This window comes from Ornithodoros turicata, chromosome 2 (genome assembly GCF_037126465.1).
Source record: "Ornithodoros turicata isolate Travis chromosome 2, ASM3712646v1, whole genome shotgun sequence".
Taxonomy (NCBI): Eukaryota; Metazoa; Arthropoda; class Arachnida; order Ixodida; family Argasidae; genus Ornithodoros; species Ornithodoros turicata.
Window position 1 is genome coordinate 64,622,284 of NC_088202.1, and position 15,358 is coordinate 64,637,641.

General features: G+C 46.0%; 1 protein-coding gene across 1 annotated transcript in view; it reads right to left on the minus strand.

Moving 5' to 3' along the window:
- Positions 1-201: 201 nt before the first annotated feature.
- The window catches only part of LOC135385503 (uncharacterized), a 34,046-nt gene continuing 18,889 nt past the window's right edge, over positions 202-15,358 (minus strand). The window contains exons 2-6 of the mRNA XM_064614853.1: positions 12,595-12,714; positions 10,283-10,459; positions 8,102-8,220; positions 7,001-7,118; positions 202-2,500 (exon numbers count right to left, since the gene is read on the minus strand). Coding sequence (XP_064470923.1) covers positions 2,100-2,500; positions 7,001-7,118; positions 8,102-8,220; positions 10,283-10,459; positions 12,595-12,714 — 935 coding nt within the window. The 3' untranslated portion in view covers positions 202-2,099. The remainder of the gene's footprint in view (positions 2,501-7,000; positions 7,119-8,101; positions 8,221-10,282; positions 10,460-12,594; positions 12,715-15,358) is intronic.

The following is a 15,358-nucleotide window of genomic DNA, read 5'->3' on the forward strand; positions in this document are numbered from 1 at the left end:
GGCCGTTTTTCGATGCGCCCGGGCCGGGTCGGGCCCGGAAAAGTCGGCCCGTGCAGTGCTCTAACTGGAATACTTATTTTCGGTACCTTACAGGCTTGGCTTCGTCGTAAGGTTAATGTTGTATTCCGTTCTTGTCGGGAATCAAGCATACCTCAGGCAGGGGGGGGGGGGGTGCAAGCAGACGTGACTTCATGCCCAGAGGATGGCTCAGAGCAGTTTATTGGTCTGGCTTCAAAAGGGTTCCGGAGCTTCCGGACATCAATCTACAGAGGGCAGAATCTACAGATAACAGTCTCTACAGATAAAATAAATCTACAGATAACGGTCTCTACAGATAAAGTAAATCTACAAATAACAGTCTCTACGGGTAACATAAAGAAAAGATCACAGAACGAACAGATGGCCTTGAGATCGGCCGCTCTCAGGAAACAACTTTGGGACGGGCTTGCTATCACTGTACAACACTGTACACTGGAGCAACTGTTGTACTCAAAAGAAAAATGCGTTCTCAGCAAGTAATTTATGTACGGATACATTGTCTGGACCAGTGCAGGAGTCCAGAAATAGCTTCAAAAGGACCTTATGCTAGTTACAAAAAACAAGGCAAAAATAAAGACAAATGCAGGTATTTCTATCCACATCTTTTTATGCTTCAATTGCACCGTCCGTAATGTAAACTGAAATGCAAAAATGTACATGTTCTTACTGTTGCATACATAATGTATCGTTACTTATATACATCAAGTTTCAGTAGTTTGGTTACACATTTTAAGCTGCAATGTGTCTTCCTATTTCCTATACAGATCTTATCTTCTTTATTATACTGACAGCTTCTTTTTCCCTCCGAAGACGCCTGCATCAAAACTTCAATATTCGTGCGTTTTGACGGTTTGGTAGCCACGTCAAAATTATGCCGAATTTCATGACTCGATAACTCAGTGGGTACCTGGCTAAACCCAGATAGCTGATGCGACCCTTGTCACACGAGCAGTCTTAACCGCGGGTACGCTTGATCGCCGTTACCAGACAAAACCGCGGTTATTTTGAACCACGGTTTGTTGTTGTCACATTGCAGTTTGTGACATGTTACCTGTGGTCACGTGATTGTGACACAAGCGCCAGGTATATTGAGATTATATTGTTTATCGTGACAGGAAAAGGGCACAATGACAATCATTCAATACACGGTACGCGCATGATTATTTGAGGGAAATGTCATTGCACGCGTATTGACGTCGGAAAATCGGAATCGCGAAACCGTGGTTACCTCGCGAAACTGAAGTTGACACGCTCGGTTTCTCATAACCGCGGTTGCGGCGTAACCTCCGTTCGGTCGGCTGTGTGACTGCGGGGTGCCTTAACCGCGGTTAGCGCTGCGCGCGCACACGCATACATACATTGGATGATGATGATGTGGGCGATTAGCGCTGCTCGTGTGACAAGGATATTAGATTCTAACTAACACGCTAAATTGCGGCGGCTGATGCAATCTCTGAGTGTTGCTGGCGCGTGCGAGAGAGACGGAAATATAAGGGTACGTGTACCTTGCGGGGGATCAGCACCGTGCAGGAGCCCGCTAGGGAACCACAGGCGCAGCAGCGATGGGATGCGGCGCGCACCGACTTAAATGTTCTTGGTATTAATAAATGACTAATGAATGGAATGAATAACTGAATAAACACTGGTATTTCTTCCAAAATCTCGCAAAGGAGCAAAGGAAATGGAGGACGTGACGTTTTCGTGTAAAATACTACGGCTAGGTCACGACTCAGCTCGCCCAAATTTGTTTTCAAAGATATTGTTATGGGACACTTTTTGTGTCAGTGTGCTGACGGGGTTTGAGCAATTTATAGTCCAGGAATGGACAGGAATTTTTGCGCCTTGCGTAGTGTAACATAAACTGCCCTGTGCAGTTACTCCAGATCCATGTATGTCGTTTCTTTTACGAGCTACATGCTGGAACAAATGCAGAGTTGTGTGGAAGTAAGTTCAACTCTGTACTGGATAGGGCTAAGTTCTTCCCAGGTCCCCTGGGGTTACAATTCTTGCAATAAGGAAGCAAGTAAGAAACCTTCGGAGCTATGCCACTTCGTCCCAGTCTATGCGGCATTGTTCCGGCACTTCGCGCCACATGCTCGTAGGAACCGCACGATGGTTCCAGCCAAGGTAACAGAATCTGTGTGGTTATCATTGTGGTCACGTTCACAAAATCGTGCGGCCTTTCCGTCCAAAGTATCAAATTTTGTGTCTTTATCATTGTGGTCACCTTGACGACTAACCAAGTCAAATCTAAATGAGCCTTCCGTCGCTTGCTGCGGATATGGGAGTTGCTCAAAAGCACGCAGAAGATTCTTCAAGCGTGGCGACTTTATCGGAAGTAGTAAAACCGTTATCGGAATGATGAAACCTAACACTACGAGCACGAGGGTGCTTGTTGTATCCCACGTGGGAGCCTTCTTATTCCTGGTGCGTGGCTCCTGGTGCTTCGTAACTTGGGCAACTGTAACGATAAATATTTTTTAGCAGTTGCTGCGGCAGCTTTCAGCAAGACAATTTGCTAATCTGTAATATAGTCCACAATACTCTTGAACGACACAATAAGGAGCTGCACGAGCATCACATGCTTTTTGCATCATGAGTCCAAGTGTGCGACGGGAAATGACATCTACTGTGGCTACGGACAGCTTGATATTTAATCATTGTTACACAAACTTGTGTATTAATCTGAATAACGAGATTGTCATAGACGGACGAACATATAGTCCACCGCGTTGACCTGTGTGCAGTGCACGGCGCTGCATGGCTTAGAGGAAAAGAACGCGTGTATTCTACCTTTATGAAACAGAGACGCTTCTTTAAAGTGACAATCGTATATGGAAATGTGTTTATGAAACGAACACCGCAATGCTTCACGTAGTGCGATTTTCAATTAGGCCGATTTTCTCTACAGGAAGATGATTAGATATTACACGAATGAATAACTTAGATCAGCGTTGCGTGTGCAGCTGTGGAAGTCACAGCGACAACATCAATCGTTCGTGACATGTGCGTTTGAAGTCAAAGAACAGTGCGCAGCTGGCAAGCACTGAGCAGAAAGGAGACCGAACTCGACGAGAAACATGATCCCGATTCCGAAACTAGCAGCCTTCGCAGTCAAATGTTAATGGCCTCACTCTCTGAATATGTCAAGACCGTGTAATTCATGTACTCCCTGATCGTCACTGAAGTGCGCTACCAAACACTGCATAATTAGTTTGGTAAACAACAAATCACCTTAAGAATAACTCAAGTAAAGCATCCCTACGCTTGACACTTCAGCTTCCCTTCAAAGGGCGATCTGTTGTCACTGAGGTTGCCGATTTAAAAACCCCGCTCACACGTTTTCTGCATTTGTTTTGCCATGTTTGAGATGTAATATGTCTGCGCGTTTTTGTTGTCGACGCAACGCTTTCATTTCGTAATATTAGAGAGTTTTAGTGTACCGTACGCTATTGCCTTTGCGTACGTAATGGATAGCGTGGTGGTCCTGCGCGCTGCGTGAAGCTCTCTTTATATTTTGCGCGTGTGTAGAACCATCAACGCCATCCCTTACATACGCAAGGGCGATTGCGTACGATGCACTCAAACTTTCTATCAATGTGCTTTAGTGCACCGTATACACTGTCGCCTTTGGGTACGTAAGGCATATAGCGTAGGCGGTTCTGCGTACGCGCAAACCATAAAGAGCTAGGGCTCCACGCACTGCGCAGAACCACCACGCTATCCCTTACGTACGCAAAGACAATAGCTTGCGATGCACTAAACCTCACTATAATGAGCTGCCATTGTCCCATCGCACCGGCAGAAGCCTATGATTTCCTCTGCCTCGAAGCTAGCCAGCCCACTATCTTCCAGCTGATTCACTGCAACGTGTTCGTCTGCCTCCGACCTTTAATGTCGCGTATGTCGTCTTTGAATATCGTGATGTCAGAAGAGCTTTGAGCGCAGAGCGTTGCTGGGCTGGATTGGGCCAGGGACCAAGCAATTTCGATAGGGAGACATCCTAGACATTCGATAGGGGGACTTCGATCGTTATTGTGAAGGGGCTCGTTATTTTATTCCCCCCATTCCATCCAGCAATGGGGTAGAGTATCGCCTGTGGCGATGAAACTCCCCACTCTCCAAGGTCGAAAATAAAGTTGTTTGTTGAATATCGTGATGAACATCACCTGGACTGCAGTAAATGCAATTCGGAAAGGGAAGCTGCTCATCCCTTCCACAAGTGCAATGGGGCAGTGTACCGCCATAACGGCGGATAATGACCCACCACATCATCATCCCATTTATGTGTATGTGTGCGTGTGTGTGCGTGTATGTGTGCGCGTGTATGTGTGCGCGTGTATGTGTGCGCGTGTATGTGTGCGCGTGTATGTGTGCGCGTGTATGTGTGCGCGTGTATGTGTGCGCGTGTATGTGTGCGCGTGTATGTGTGCGCGTGTATGTGTGCGCGTGTATGTGTGCGCGTGTATGTGTGCGCGTGTATGTGTGTGCGTGTGTGTGTGTGCGTGCGTGTGTGTGCGTGCGTGTGTGTGCGTGTGTGTGTGTGCGTGTGTGTGTGTGCGTGTGTGTGTGTGCGTGTGTGTGTGTGCGTGTGTGTGTGTGTGCATGTGTGTGTATGTGTGTGTGTGCATGTGCGTGTATGTGTGTGTGTATGTGTGTGTGTATGTGTGTGTGTATGTGTGTGTGCTTTGATGGCTGTCCGTCTGTGAAGTTAATCTGTTCGTGTGGAATGCTATCAGTTATTGCTAACTTAGATCAGGAACCTCACACACGGGGCCCGCGATCGCTGACAGGATCGCTGACAAGGCCGACTGCTGACTGCGGTCAGTCCTCTGATCGCCGACAGAAGGAAACTGCCCCATTAAAAATTTCAAGTAATAATTAGGAAAAAAATCTAATTTTCCAGTATTGTTTTTGCCCTTGCTTGGCGTAGTGCTACTCTTGTTCATTTTAGGTGGATGTGTGTGCGTAAGCCCTTCTTTTGCTCATCAACCTCAACAACAAGTTACGGCTACAGCAATCTCCTTAGAGCGCAAATCGTTGTCATCCGTGCGAGATTAGAAAGGAACAGCTATGTGCAAGGGCTATGGTATTTTAACTTTTTACGAGTAGTATTAATGTAACAAGTCCTAAACCATCCAGTGTCTTTAGAATCAGCTCGCTGTATAGGGAATGGCTCAATACAATACGTCGTTAGGAGATAAGTTCCAGTACAGTCATAATCGTTTGTGAAGTACCACGTATTTTTCTAATTTTTCATTTTTTCAGTTCCCCACTTTGAAGCATAGCTTACAAGTTTCTCTCAGGGTGTCAAGTAGAGTACTTCACTAATGACAACAACAACAACAATGATAAATGATGACTAATGCACTAATGAAGTGCATGCACACCGTCCAGCACTCCTCTTTTAGTACATGTCATAGGCGCCGACTGCGGGGGGGGGCCTTGCCCCCCCCCCGGAACATGAACTGGGGGGGGGGGGGGCCTCCCCCGGGAAGTCCCGCTAAGAGACTGACACCAACCTTTGGGGCTGGACGCGCCCGGGTCATAAGAGCGAAGAGGCACGAACTCCAAAAATGCATCTTGCAATTTGTAAAATATGTATCCGCCCACCATACCCATTATCACAGTAGAAGGTGAGGCGAAGAAACAGAGGATGACACAACACATAGCCCTGAATTTCGCCCAAAGCAATCAGATCAATGAAACGAAGCAGACGAAAAGGTACCAGCAGCCGCCAGTGAGGTGTAACGGTAGGATCTTCGGAACGCATATCCGTTGGGAGCGGGTTCAATTCCCACTGCTCCATCTCATTGACCATATTCATTATATTGCGCGCATTTCGGGTCAAACACCGAGGATTCAATGCATTTTGTTCCTTTTGCACTGTTTTCAAAGGCGTAATGCCTTCAGTTGTGCACATGTTCACTGTTTACGTTCTCTCTGTTTTTTATTTATTTTTTCTGTTATTCCTCCCTCTTATTTCTATACCAGTTCTGCATACATCATAGGATCCCGCCAGAGTGTGTGATTCTTCAGCTTTAGTTTTGTGTTCTTCATTTTTCTTTCCTTCTTTTTGTTTTCTTTTGCTTTCTTTTTTCTTTGCCTCTCTTGTCTTCCCCCCCTTTTTTTTTTGGAATAACAAGCGGACATCCATCTGCCTTACCTTTCCTTACTTTTTTTTTAATAAACAAAGCCCCCCCCCCCCCCCCCCCCGCGGCAGAGTACTTACTTCGCGGTGCGCCCTTGCCTTCCCCCCCCCCCCCCGGGAAAATGAAAACTCTGCGCCTCTGGTACATGTCTTCATTTTATGGTATACTATGGTGTTTTATTGTAAGTGCGGACATTTTTGTGGCCCTCCACAAGGTATAGTCTAATACGAACGCGGCCAGCAACTCGATTTGAGTTTGGGACCCCTTACTTAGATCAATGAAATAAAACAACAACAGGTAAATTAATGATAATGAATGGGGAAATTCGCCACATGAGGTGCGGCCCACTACCCCAAGGCACAATGGACAGGATGAGATGTGTCCTGATGATGAAGTGATGCACAATGCTAAGAAGGGGAAGTGAAAGCTGCACGCCATTAACGTTCCATGATAGGCAAGCCTGAGCGATGGGCAAGACACGTAAACAAACACAAACACGAAGGCTGTTTACGTGTCTTTCCCATCGCTCAGGCTTGCCTATCATGGAATTTATCCACCAGCTAGCCTGCATTTACGCCATTCTGTCAATGGTCATTAACGTTATTGCTCTTCCTTTCGTAAGATGGTGTGCTCAAATTTCCGAGCATCATACAGACGGCCCGGTACTACTCAAAAAACCGAAACTTAATTGCGATGCTTTTTAACCCTGATGCACGATTTCTTCTCCTACTTACCCGAAAACTAGCCAAAAGCAAATGTTAGGTCAAGGGTTTGCACTCAATTTTCGTTGTACGTGCTGTAAATCTTACCGTCTGTTCTGCTGCATTGGTAAACACCGATTGGCTCATCGTTATCGTCGAAGGTAACTGTGGCGTAAGCCTTGTCATCCGTGCAACAACCGCGGAGGGAGTAGCTGCTCTGCGGGACCTGAATAAAATGAAGTTCATTAATGCGGCGAATGAAACGCCTGTAAAAAAGAACACATATCATTACTGATTGCGAAGAAGAGACAATTGGAAAGAAGACTGGAAGACAAGACTCAAGCATCGCGCGTTATACCACCTCTCGTGCTTTCCATATTCACTAGAGCTGCTCCATATTATCTATTGACTAAGTGAAAGGGGTCGTGACACTCTCCGAGTAGGATTCCGCGTTTTCGGCATTTGCCGAAAAATGCCGAAAAGCAGCTGCGCGCTGCGGAGAAACGATGAACTATAGTAGTGTGGATAGCTTCCTCGCGTCGCCTGCTTTTACACATTCATTCCGCGTTCAGTGCAGTAGGTGGAGCATTGGGGAAGCGAACAGTATCGTACCACCGCGGCACAAGTGATATTCCGGTGAATATACAGAAGAATTACGGAAAAGAACCATCAACGCCTAACATCGGCCGGCGTGTTATCCGCACTAGAAAGGTGACGGTGTCGCCCCCTATAGGTCGATCTCGCAGCGAATGGGGCCGTTGCAGCAAAGGTTGCACAGAGCCATTTCGGGCCCAAGCGGCCACCGATCCAACAGTATGTAGTTCCATTAGCGGGTTTTGCATGGTGTTTCAAGTCAGCCAAACGGTATGCCGGCTTGCTATTCCGCAATAAAAATAAAGATAAAATAACTAGGAAATCAAGGATAAACTAACAAAAGGTGAAAGAATAAGGATGAGCTAGATTACAGACAAATAAGATTTAAACAAGATTAGGATAATGTGTATGAGGGTGAGAGATGAGGGTGGGGCCCTGCCGAATGAGATGACAAGACTTGAGTTCACAGGCTGTGCATGAGACCTGTCTCGCTGAAGAGCGTTAAAACTGAATTGGTCACAGACCGCTGTGTAGGATGTCGTACTGGGTCGAGCAGAGTGGAAAATCGGTGCACAGATGGGTACAAAAAGCCACATTATGAAAGCTACGAATTACCTGTAGCATGAGTGTGACATTCCGCAGCGGGCGAGGGGACACAGAGCAACCAGTAAGTGTGTCGTTCTCTCTCGTCAGTCTCTGCGAAGGAGAAGGTTCTGGTCCTGGGTCAGCACGTACTATGAAGACAAAGAAAGAAAACACTGATGCCATTTCACACTGATGGCATAAAGATGGTAACAATGCACTTTCGGTAATAAATGCACTTTCTGTAACATTTTTTGCTACTAAGCTCTACGAACGATCTCAGTAAGATGACGTAATCATTATGTCAGCACTAATGCGTGCACAAATGCCTTCTTATCGTTGTTGATCCTTGGTCGTGAGACCTCTTTGTGCGCACCCGCGCTGGTTATTTTGTCACACGAGAAACTCGTCGACGCAGTTTTCCGAACCCTCGACGTACCGTAGTAATCAAGCTTGATTTATCTTAATTTTGCGATTAAGGGATTCATGAAGGAATTTAAAAACATCTGAGTTCTCACTGGAGAACGGCTTGCAAGGAGGACTATTATCCGAAATATATCCTAGTTTTACCATATTGCATTCAACGCGGGCGCAGTACAGGCGCAAAAAAGAAAAAAAGAAGTAGAAGAAGAAGCGTCGAGCGCCTGCCAGACCCCCCCCCCCCCCCTTCAAGCGGGCTGATGTCACTTACATTATGGTGGCTAGATGAAATTCATCTAGCCACCATACTTACATCCTTTGCTCACTCCAAGGCGGCACCAAGCTAGCCCCACAGTGCCCAAGGTCGTCAGCTTTTGACGTCACAGCCAGTTTCTCCGTGGTGCCGGCAGCGGTGGCATCGAAGCAGACGCCTTTTTTGGCCGCGGTTTTAAGGTGGCACGGACTAAGTCTCGTGTCTTCAGAATCCTACCATAGTTATGTTACTGAAATCTTCTTGTCTCACTTTACGTTCCTGCAAAATATTTGGCTCTACGTGACGCGAAAGCTAAAGAAAATTAATTTTTATTTTTGAGAACTGTTGCGTCATGTCAGGCTCCGACGAAGGGCACGGCTCTCATCTGGCAACGTTGTTGCCCTTCGCGTCTTCCGGGGGGCTCACTTTTTGCACTCCTTTAGCGGAACCCTACGTGGCATATCCTCCGACACCTCCGACCTCTCCGACCTTCGGGAAAACACATGGAGAGAGAAGACATCTCTCTCATTTACCCGCATTTGATCAAGGTCACGTGACTTCACCACGTGACCCGGACGCTGGCGTCGTTGCTAGGAGACGAGTGCCCTCTTCAGAACATGACATCGTTGCAATTTGTAGGCTTATGATTACGTCACCCGCTACTCGCGTCATCGAAACTTGTGGAGGCTCAGCAGATGTTCAAAAATTGACAGAAATGCACAGCGTTCGTAAACAGGATTGAAATTTCGCGTATAGAGTCCTTGAGACACCTTCTTTTCATGGACTAAATAAAATAAACACTGTTTTCCCGACTCCGGAGTGGCACTTAAGAGGTAGCTGTTAACGGGAAGGTCTCGGGAAATCGCTGTGGCTGTATCACAAAACCCTCGGTTTCGGTGATACAAAACAAGTTAAAAATAATCTAAAGCTAATAAAAGCAGTTTTGACATACTGAGAGATGGGTATGGTGTCCCGGAAAGTGTCCCGATTTTTTTAGCGTTTCCTGCCCCGCTTATTCCCGACTTTAGTAATATTTTTCGCCCGCTCCCATCCCATCCCATGTCGTCATCACTATTCCTTCATTTATTGTTGTTGTTGTTCTCCCGCTAATCCGAGCTCTAAAACGTCACCACTCACTTCACAAATCACAAGGCAGTACTCAGTACTATGTTGACCACATCCAATGTTTCACCGCTGGGGTGCGGTATATGTGAGAGATTAGATGAGTGATGCGACTACGAATGAAGTAGTTCACAAAACGATTGGGTGTCTCCCTGAAGATGTGCAGTACAAAAAAAATAAAAAATCGAAGGCAAGAACAAGTAAAGGCAAGAGGAAGCTGCACGTTGTGTCTTTTTCCCCGGCCCCACCCATCGCGGAATGGGAAATAAAACAATTGAACTGGATTTTAAAAAAAACACACAAAAACATGATATCATAAGCACAAGCAATGGCAAAATAACGAGACGGGTGACACCAGGAACCACAAAGAGCGACGAAACAGACTGCAGCAACTCCAATTAAGTAACTCCACTACTTGCCTGGAATGAGTAACGAGAAGCGGTAGGAACAAGACTTCTCTGCATCGCACTCGCAATTCCCAGAAAGAGTTGTGTAGTTGATTTCCTTAGACCCAATTCCAACCGTCAGAGATCTCTCCTCAACAGGTGGATGGTTGAGGGAGCCAGCCTTGATCCCTAGTGAGCGTATCAGTGTATCTGTGAGGAAAAGAGGAAATGTTAAAATGCGCAACAAAGTATTGCGTTGCTTCGTGGAAACAATCATCCGCTATCTCCTGGATAGCGCAGGATGTCTAATAGCGGCCTCCGTCACCACAAGTTAGACAGCACCGAAGTACTATATTGTTTTATTGTATTTTTGTTATGACATATGGACAGCCTAAGTGTCTTAGAAACCGTTTCAAAATCGAAATTAAGCTCTCTTTTTTTTTTTTGCAAGGGCAAGCTTCATATTACCTGCCGAGCACTGCCTTATGAAACTTGGTAGGGACTACATTAATTTTCTAAATAAATTCGCAATGACCTCTGTACCTTCGTCTACTCAATGCTGGCCCAGCTCAGAAGGGATGTTAATAGCTTTAGGCCAGGCACACGACTTCATAATTTTGTTTTGAATCTTTGAGTTTCCTTGCTGTCATTCCTACCTTCCACGTAGTGGATTTCAGTCGGGACGTGGCTCCATGCTGTCCTACCAGGAAACGCGGTCACTACAGATATTTTCAGCACACGCGGTATCACTACTTTCAATAGTGAGTTTTAGTATATCGTAAGGTCTGTTTATGTATTGCGAGTGCGCAGAGCCACCAATGCTATCCCTTACGTACGCAAAGGCGATAGCGTACGATATAGTAAAACCCGCTACTGTCATACAGGGTGTCCCAGAAAACGTGTCACTGAATTATAATAAAAAATTGAACTCTGAAATTTGCGAAGGAAATGTCACTTTTTTACCGCACCCGTGTGAAGAGCGTGCCGAATTTACTCAAATTAATGATAAATCACAGGGATATTGAGGAGCTATCCCATCGGAAAAAATAGCCGAACATCATGCTCTACGGAGCTCCCAGAGGATAGCGCGCGACAAATTTTTCACACCCAATCGTTGTCAGTCCGATGAAAGGAGGTTGGGAACCCGACCGCTTCGTTATGCCTATCAGTTGTGTTTCATTGTTTCAACGAAAAGGCGTTCCAGGAATATCAGGGTGCCTTCTATGCGACACGCGTTTCCAGCCGTGAAGTGTTCTTGGTCTCTGCCTTGGTCTGCTATTCGATATACGAAATGAGAGTAGCCAGGCAATCACTTCCTTTGCCGTCACGGCGACCCTCCACTCGATGCTTGGGGCGACGTCAAGAGACGCAGACTAGTGCGGTACAGCTATCCCAGGTTGGACCAGGGGGAATGTTGGTCAGCCATCACTGAAGTAGGTAAAGCTCTACCTGAATACATCATCTCGAAGTTGTTCCCTTCTATCTATCCTGTGATTGCCTCACAGCCGTGAGTGAGTTGTGAGGTGACCCCACGGACCGGCAGATCTAGGCAAACTAACGTTGTATGGTGGATGAGACAATCAAACATAGGGGGCAAACACAAGTCTCACGACGCCCAGCTTTCCAGATAACCAGGAGCTTTGCTGGTTGGCGGGGACACATCTCCGTTACTATCCGTTACTACAGTCCATACGAAGATTCGTAGAGGCGTATGTTTCCATATGACACTGCGAATACCAATACTGCATGCATTTCCAATTGCAACGAATCGCTGACTTGGACTTCAACCAGTTTGACATAGAAGAGGTCGTGAAGTATACACCTTGGGACATTTACGGAACACGGCACTGGCCTATTTCTTCATCCGAGTGCCCTCGTGCTAGATATCATGGAGAGGTCGAATAAGAAACAGGTGACCAGCTATTCTAGCCATCTCATACTATGGAAGTCCGTTCCTGTTTGTTGATACTGTGTACCTGCAATAGAAAAATGCGATAACCCAGTGTTCCGTAAACTTGTGTCCCAATCTGCACCATAACGAAAGTTATAGAAAATTGGGGAAGACTCAGAAGGTTGGAAGCTGAGTGGAAGAAAGGGTAGATACGAGTATTACCACTGAGTCGTAAATTCCGGTAGGTGTGAGAAGGATCTAATTTCAAATATGAATTTCAGTTTGAACAGCAACAAATATGTAATGATGATGGCACCGGACGTTTCACTGCTGGAGTGCGCCACTTGCAGTTTCAGATACCGTTCCCACCATGTTCTATGCGTTGTCCGCATATCAATCGAGACAAAGCAAAATGCCTTACTTTTACAAAAGAGACTCAGAACTGAAAACTTACCGTTACTCATAGGTTCACATAACAATTTCACTGCGCCGTCTCGTGCATCTGCCGCCTTGCCGTCGTTAACCAGGCCCGCTTCAATATACGCTTCTGCATGCTCTGTTGTGACGCTGTGCGCTGGAAAGGCACGGGAGAGAAACGCGTGAGAGTTGGGCAGTATCACTGGGGTTCATATGTGCTGGACTAGCCGACTTCAGACTTGCGGAGCTACAACCTCCATATTATTTTTAATTCGAATTCAATCCAGCCTATCCGACTGACGTACATTTGAAAGAAGGATGCTTCCAACTCCGCCTGTTTCTTTCATAACTAACCTACATACATATACAGGGTGTCCCAACTAATATCTCACTTTTTCCGAAATGAAATCAGTTGCGTTATAGCATAGGCTGAAGGGCACTCCTTAGGAGGGCATTAGCAAACGCCTAAGGCAATGTCTTAACCAACTTTCAATAAATAACTTTTTAATTATAAAGGCTACGAAGCTGTCCCATTGAGAACATCTGGTCCCTTTGGTCACCTGATACCGGCGTCTTTCCTTCACCCCCAATGTGAGAGGGTGAAGGAGCACAGTGCCGCCTCAGGCGTTGAAGACGAGCTTTAACTTGCGGAAACAAAACAAAAACAAATGTATCGGATGACTCTATCGGAACTGCCCTTATATTGGGTTGCATTTGCTGTTTTCTTTTAACGTTTTCCCATGACACAAGAGGCGATAGTGTGCTCTTTCACCCTCTCACATTGGGGGTGAAGGAAATACGCGTCTCCGAAGATACGCAACGAACAAAATAAAGAAAAAACTGTGTTCCTTCACGATTGTTTTGCGGACGATCTATCGAACGGATTTTTGTCCTGAAAACAGCTCAGGTGACCAAAGGGACCAGATGTTCTCATTGGGACAACTTCGTGGCTTTTATAATTACAAAGTTCATTATTGGAAGTTAATTAGGACATTGCCTTAGGAGTTAGCTAATGCCCTCCTAAGGAGTGCCCTTCTATATATATATATATATATATTTTAAGAAATATGTCCGCATTTAGCTGGGACACCCTGTATATGTTTAGAAAACCTAGTATGACAGAGCAAATAATGCGGCACATTGAAAATTTTCAACAGGATTGCAGTAGGTTATAGTTATGTCCAAGACACTTTGAGCATAACGTCGGTGAGTAACACACTGGCCGACGGACAGGACACTTACCTTGTTTCAACAGACAGTTTCTGTGTCATTACAGTCGAACCTCGTTAATGTGACACTCGTTAATACGACATTCCCGCTTTATCACAATTTTTCTCGGGAACCGTTTCCTCTCAATGGCCTTCGCATGCCGATATTTTCCCGCATAACTAAGGGCGAACACTTGTGATTTACCTTCGTTACTATGACCGTTGGTCACTGGACCAGGTTCTCATGACCTGTAACGACCAAAACGCGGGCCTGCTTTCGGTCGTCTGACGTGCTTACAAGAGCAGCCCGCAGGGGGCGCCCTCGCTCAATGCATCCTGTGGTGGCAAGGATAAGTTATTCTCAGGATTGTTTTCAGTTATTTCGCAGTCTCCTGCAGTTATTTCAACAGGCATTTTTCATATTCACAGAGGCAGGTCGAACACAACACAGAATTCATGCGATGACGTGTAACATCGCCTGCATCGTCACTTACGGTTGTAGAACATGCCGGAAAACTTTTCCTCCGCCCGGTACTAGGGAAGAAAGCTGGCGCCGGTGCCGCCGTGCCAAACCCTAGCCGAACGTCCCTCATCATTCACTGACCTTGTCTCAGAAGCGCAATCGAACAGAGCTGAGTGGCAGAATGAAGAAGCGGATATGCGTTCAAGCAGCGACCATGCATCCCACTCCCAGAATTTTGCAGACTCAGACTTTAAAAAAAAAAGTATTATATATTCTTTTCAAATGCCCCATTATTCGTATTCTCTTAACAGCTTACGTAATTTTCTACTTTGCGAAGCTTACGTAAAGGTTATGACACAACTCGTAACACGTTTGTTAATATGAGAATCCGCTTTATGACCAAAATCTTAGGGAACGGCCGTGGTCATATTAACGAGTTTCGACTCATATGAAGCTTATTGGTGCCCCTCAACTACCACAATTGTTACCGCTACACGAGAAAACGACACGCCCTTATGCGTCAACTAGAAGCCATCGACAGCCGACCGTTCAGTATATCCAACACCCATGTCACACCGGCAGTCTTCAATGGACGTTGAAGACAATGTCCGTTGAACATATGCGCAGCGCCAAGTGTAAACTGTCAACTTCCCAGACGGCATTAGATCCAATACTTTCCTGACAGGTTGAAGCGTTACACTCTTGATGGCACTACGCACATGTTCAATTAACATTTGGTTCAACAACCGTCCGTGTGACAGGCACAATCTTGCGCACCGGCGCTCGGCTCTTAATCGACTTTTGTAACTGCCACAGCCCTATACTGAACGAACTCTGAGCGCTTACCTTGCTACTGCTCTCCAGTGGTGAATCGCCTCATGTCATAGCCACAATTTATTTATTTGTTGTTGTTTGTAGTTCGCGACCGTGTCATGCTAACACATGAAATCATATCAACCCATATGCGTGGGGCAGGGTGCCGCAGTCGAAGTGGGAAAACGCCCTATGTAATCATCATTTGTCGTTGGTTGTTATTGTTGCTCGTAATTATTCCACATTACACACACAAGTAGCCTAAAATATTGCAGCGATGTATTTCGGTTCAGTCAAGTTTCGCAGTGCGAAACAAG